The 6656-nt window shown below is 34.0% G+C and overlaps 1 protein-coding gene across 1 annotated transcript in view; it reads right to left on the minus strand.

Annotated features, from left to right (window-relative positions):
- FAM126B (family with sequence similarity 126, member B) overlaps nt 1-6012 on the minus strand; it is a 25834-nt gene extending 19822 nt beyond the window's left edge. Inside the window, exons 1-2 of the mRNA XM_010012100.1 lie at nt 5962-6012; nt 4792-4893 (exon numbers count right to left, since the gene is read on the minus strand). Coding sequence (XP_010010402.1) covers nt 4792-4893; nt 5962-6012 — 153 coding nt within the window. The remainder of the gene's footprint in view (nt 1-4791; nt 4894-5961) is intronic.
- Between the last annotated feature and the right edge of the window lie 644 nt (nt 6013-6656).

Below are 6656 nucleotides of genomic sequence, written 5' to 3' on the forward strand. Positions count from 1 at the left end.
GGTAGTATTCAGCATCCAGAAAGATGGAGGCATCCATGTAACCTAAAGCATCTATGTTAATATAGAAGAATTACATAGTAATTACATAGTCAGAAAATAGAGGCCAGAATCCCAACTAAGTGTTCTTTAGAACCATATATGCTTTATGCAGCTCTCTAATACATACATAGAATAGTTAGGGTTGGAAAAGACCTTAAGACCATCTAATTCAAACTCCTCTGCCATAGGCAGGGACACCACACACTAGACCATGTCACCCAAGACTCCATCCAACCTGGCCTTGAACACTGCCAGGGATGGAACATTTATCACTTCTTTGGGCAACCTGTTCCAGTGCCTCACCATGGTAATATTAAATTACATGTATAATTAAAAAAAAATTTGTCTATTCATCAAAATCTTAGTAACCAGAATTTCCTGTAGAATTCACCGTCACTCTTCTGTTATGCCGTACGAAGATGTACTTCTGTGGTTTGTTGTGAACCATCCATCCCCTCAGAAAAAAACACTTTAAAGAAGTCCCTTGCTATCAGCAGAGGGGCAGACTTTTTTGCAGGTGATTAGTTTCAATGCTTGGTATATGTGCAATGCCGTAAATCTGTATGACTGTACAACTTCACATACACATATTTAGACTTACATATTTTGCTCTAGCATATTACACATACGAAACATCAATCTGACAGAATTTTCTATCAAGATAGCTGCCTTAACAGAGCATCCCCCAGGAAAGGGTGAATGCATTAGTTTCTTTTCGAATACACAGTATGCTGGTCAGCAAAGCATGCCATTTTTAAACCACTGATTACATAAGCTGTAACATGACATCTACACGGAATAAAACTTTGTTATCAGACAAATCTCTTATTATACAAGGCTCTGGGTATAAGTACCTTGTGTAACAAGGCTTCTGATTAACAGCCTAGTTACTCTTAGCTAGAAGCCTGCTTTTACAAGTGAAGCAACGGGAGATACCACATGAGATAGAGGGAAGAAAGCTGACACTGACAATGTTGATACAGAATGAGAGAAGTCCAGTCATCTGGAGCACACAAATTTTTTACAAGCCATATATGTAAAATACCTCACCACTTCATTTTTGTTTTGGGATCTACATGAAATTAGAAGCCCATAAATCTTTTATTGCAATCATTTTAGTAAAATGATGCTAGGGCTTTCTCTATCAAGTTGAGCATGTATTATTTGATCTAGTATATTTATTTCAGTATTTCATACCTACATAGCACTTTATGTTCAAAAGCTGCTTATATATATGTTCTTTCTTAATACTTACTTAGTTGAAACTCCTATCTAGAAGTGACACTGTTAAAACCATTTGTTACTGTAAATGTTCAAATCCTCAGAAACAGAACTGTATGTTTGTTTTATGAAAGGCCCAGCACATTTTAGATGTTCAAATAAAAATAATAAAAAAGGTTAATAAATAATTCAGATCACTGAATGCATTTGTAGGTTTTCTTTTAAAGAAAATATAAGCAAGAAGCTAGCATAAAAAAGTAGAAATCTATGGAAATAATAGATACAAAAATATTTGCAAGGAGATAACAGGTGTAAGGAAAGCTAAAGAAATATTACCAGAAACCAGATATATACAGCAGCATTGCTATAAATGGTACTTCTATTAGATTAGAGATGACAGCAGCCCAAAGCTATTTCCTTTTGAAATCAGCCATTAAAAACAGTGGAAGAGAATAATTTACTTTAGCTAAAGTCAGATGAGACTCAAGCAGAGCAGTTACTGAGTTTACTCTACTTTCTTTCAAACAAAGTTTTTTTTTATATTTTTTAATAAAAATACCCTTTTAAGTGAAACCAGGCTCCTGAGAAAGCTACAAGCACTATCCAGTCACTAGTGCTGCAAGCATGTGAATACTCCTCATTTCTCGTAGTAGTCATATTAGTTGTGCAAAAGGTTTAACAACTGCAAATTACTTAGATGAAAACCTGAAAGTTGTTTGTAGCAACTACTATAGCACTTTTGGTATGTTCAGACCTTTAAGTCCACAAGAAAAAGCTGCCATCAAAAAAATACTACAATGAAAATATTTTCAAAGGCACAAACACCCAAGTTTTTCTTATCAAAGTATAGTATTATCTTCCCCCACCTGGCAACACAAAACTTGACACTATAAGAGAGACTAAATGTTTTCCTTGCATCCTAGTTACCTGGCTTTTCAGAGAACCAGCCTAATCCAATTAATTCTCTGAATATAAATATTGAGAAGATACTGAATAAACAGAGGAAATGGAGCTTCTGTCACCAGTAGTGGGTGTATACATGAACTAGCACACGCTTTTTTAACCCCAGAGATCTTTCAGTCCAAAGTCAAAGGAAACTGAGTAGTAGCACAGCAGTCAGCCAAAGAATCCCAAGTAAAACATCTCTTACAACCATATCCCCTGACGAATAGCTTTAGTTTGGCTTATTTTACAAGTTTGACACATTTTAAGAATCATCCCTTGAACTTAAATATAATGTATTATAAAATGCACAATAAAGTTTTGAAATGCTTGCCTGTCTGATGAATTCAATCATAGTAGAAAATAATGTGCTCATTTTAGGAGTAACTATAACATAATGGGTGAAATTACTTATTATTTGAAGAGTACTGGGTCAGGGAAGTGCTTGGCATTGCAAAGGTAATCCCATTTTGTTTCAAGACTGGGTTTGCCAAGTTAAATTTAAATAGCCCCACATGAATATTAAATGCTTAAATTACAGTACACCATTAACTTAAAATCCATAGAGCATTTACATCTACAATCATAAAGGAACTCCAGAAATTTTAAATATCTGGAAAAAAAAAAAAAAAAGCCAACAACCCAGTACTTCAAAAGCACTTCACTTTAAAATTCAAATGTTATGCAAAAATCAATACATTATTCAGATAAATAAGCTGTTTATGAGCAAGATCACTCTCTACTTTTTATGTAACTTTCTGTTTCAGTCATTATCTTCTCCATATTCAAGAAAGTCAGGGAATTTCCTAAAAGGTTAACTGTAACAACTGTATTGAACCTGACTGCTTTCATTTGATAGTTCTCAAACTGGTAGACAGCTGTTCAAAAAGACAAATGCCTTGGTCATTTGTTTTGGTTCTTAAACATTCTGGTTCCATGTTAAATTAATAATACTGGTCTTAAGACAGAATTGTGTGATTGTAGAAAAATTCGTGTTTGCCCCTTTCAGAAAATTTAAAAAAATTGGTTAACTTTATGATTAAGTTGTACTAAAGAAATTACTTGTCCACCAAGTTTAAGAATCCAGCAAGTACATTTTTAGAATAGTCTACCACATAAGCTTTATGTTCATAAGTAATCAGTTATCCTTCTAACAAATGCCCTATAAAGTATATTTTAAAAACCCCTCAGAGCAAAATATCGCCACCCACAGAATGATGCAAAGTAGTGAATTTACTGTTGTTATACTCCTTACACACATGTAAGTTTGGAAGATGTGTAACGAGTAAATAATTCCTTAACAAGCAGAACCTGAAATTAATCACCTGTGAGTCTGGGATTGCTTATCTTATACCTGATATCAGAATCAGGCGCAAACCACTACAGCAGATCCAAAGAGCAATACTTGACAAGCAGTGTGCAATACCCTTAAGGCTACTGTCCCATCCTTAAGAAGATACTCTTTTTGCAAATCTGGCTTTTTTCATCATTAAAAAAATGAAAATGAATCAAATGCTTACTCTCAAAGCAAATGAAAGCTTTTATGTTTTCAGAAGTATACACACACAATTATATATATACCAAAAGACAACAGCAGCAATGGTAGCTTCAGGTTGGAAAGAGACTAACGGTGGCTTCAATACCAAGAAAAAGGTCACTATGCAAGTAATTTGTAACACTGAAATGAAGTTGACAGCTATGAAGCTTGCTTTTTTTTTATATTGCATGAGCATTATGCAATCTCCTTTAAGCTTAATCAAGCATTCATCTTCCAAAAGCAGCTGAGCTGTGCTTAGCAAAATAAAGAACTTCCTTGCTGTGTACACTTGCCATTTAATTAATAAATATACAGGAGATCACAGATGATAAATAAAATATTCTGAAGATTTTATCTGAAGTAGTTTACATAGCAGAGAAGGGTATGCTTGTACAATTTTTTCAGAAGTTATATTTCACACACTTTCCCAGAAATGCTCATAGCAGAAGCCAGTGGAATAGAAAGCTCAGTTTAATGCCATTTGCAAAATGAATTATGTAGAAGGGTAAGCTAAATTTTCATGGTGTATATTTATATTTTGGGGCCCTGGTTCTGCTCTTGTTTACAGCAGTGTAAAACTAAATTACACAAACATGATACTATGATAAGCAAAAGAAGATCTGGTTATTTTAATAGGATTTAATAAATTGATTCTATCTTCCACTGTAATAAGCTACCAGGTGAAAGCACACTGGTCTTACTGAGTTTCACTGTAAGGCCTACTTTCCTCTGTTATGACTGAAAGGTGTTTTCTGGGAGAAAACAAACAAACCTCAAGCCAAATCAAGTGTAACAGTCAGCTGTGCAAGTAAAATGTAGCAGACAGCATAAACTGTATTTCTGGGAGCTGATGAGGTTCTGTCTTACCAGAAAGTCTTTACAGTAACTGTCAAAAAAATAAGAGAGTAAAAAGAGGGGTGATACCTGTGTTGGACTACCTTAGGAAGAATTAAGAATCTTACTCTCCACTCCATTTCTCAATTACTCTAGTTTTAGTTGTAGACGTGGAAGATACAAGAATGTGAACAAAAATCTTTTTTAATGTCTCCTACCTCATTATTTGGGTCTTGAATGACCTTATAAAGAGCTGGTACCAGTGGTTTTTTTCGGTGCAATGTAGCTGCATAGCTGGAAATTTGTGTTTCAGGTAATGCCTAAAGAAAAAAAAAAATATTGTTACCCAGATAAATCAATGCTTCCAAGCATTAAAGATCTCCAAAAAGGATTTAGTCTCATCCCAATATTAAGAAAAATATTAAGAACAAGTTCAGTAAATGTTCATTCAGCACAAGTTCTTCTCCACGCATATAGCACTTGGGGGCACATACCAACTTTCAAAGTTAAATCCAAAAGCAGGTTCAGATTTATCTTTCACAAAACCATTAGCCCCAGCTTGATACACAGACTCTCTTGATATTCTGTATTTAACAGGCACTTTTCAAAGTCTTTATCAAATAAGCCTGGATAATCTAGAATGTGCATAGACAGCCCCAAGTTCCACCAAGCAACCACATCTGTGGATTGTGCAACCTTGGCACCTCAGCAAATTTCCAACAGGATGTAATGACTTACTGTGTATCACTAGTGATGTGAAGGGTTACTAATTCTTAACTTAACTAACAGATTAACTTCCTATCAGTTATGAAATAGTTTTCTTGTTTACACATTATCCTGTATTTCACTCAGAGTAAGTATCAAAATGCAAGACATCTTAAAAATACTTTAGATTCTTCATGAAAACATAATTAATTCTATGTAGACCATAAAAAAACCCAAAACAAACAAACAAACTAACAAAACCCAACAACAGCCAAATATTTTTCTTTGCTTTTTAAACTCCAAACATTTCTACTCTTACTGGTTTTTTTTAATAGAAAAGTTGCTCTCTTAGAAATTTGGGAAAGATTATCCAGCTGTTAGTTAAATTCTATCAGCTTAATCTATACAGAAATACATGCTTTAAAAAAGCCACAGTTACAGCAGCATTCTGCTCGACAGTAATAAACAATAAAAATAAACTTGGTTATTATGTACCAGCTGACTCATTTACACAGACCTTTATGCATGCTTTAGATGCATAAAGATGCATCTTTATGCATCATAACTTGAAAGAGCAAGATACTTAAAATGTTATTTAGTGGATATTAAGAAAGCAAAACAAAAACTGAAACAGTATTCTGTGCATATAGCTGATGGTGTAACTATCATTCATCTCAGCTGACCTTGAATTCTGACAGCCATTCTTCCACGACACCTCGTTCTGATCCCAGCATTTTCTTACTACTTTTGTTTTTCTCTTACCTTTTAAAGAGAAAAAAAAAATTGAGTTCTAACAGCAAAATTTTGTTTTGTAAAATCCTACCCCAATGAAAAGTTTTTAACGTATTTCCAACAGAATTGTATAACATTAAACAGGAGAAGTTGCATTTTGGACAACTGGTCCCATTTTCTAACAATGATTAAACTCTTCAGAGTTTCAGTCGAAAGTACTGCACATTAATGGGGGAGGAAGAAAAAGAAGGATTGAGTGCTTCAGGCCCAAATGTACATTAAAGACAAACACAGCATCCCATTCTTGCTCGCTTACCAAATATAGTACAAATAAAAGAAAGTAAAGAGCATCATGGAACAAATCATATGAGACATTATAATGACAGTTCTAGATACAGTAATAAATACAGTAGATACTGCTGTAGTAAAGCAGTTTCATAAAACCAGTTATTACTAATCCTAATAACAGAACTTTACTCCATAAACCTCATCCTTGCAGAATTTGGAGGTTTCTCATTCAAACAGCAAGATTTAACTCTTCTAAAAGTATGTTGGAATTCTCAGAAACGAAAATAAAAAAATAAAACAAAGAAAACTTGCAAGGACAACTGCTGTTAGTATTTTCTATTTCATACACAAGCCATAT

Source organism: Nestor notabilis, unplaced genomic scaffold (genome assembly GCF_000696875.1).
Source record: "Nestor notabilis isolate BGI_N333 unplaced genomic scaffold, ASM69687v1 scaffold12483, whole genome shotgun sequence".
In the NCBI taxonomy this organism is placed as follows: domain Eukaryota; kingdom Metazoa; phylum Chordata; class Aves; order Psittaciformes; family Psittacidae; genus Nestor; species Nestor notabilis.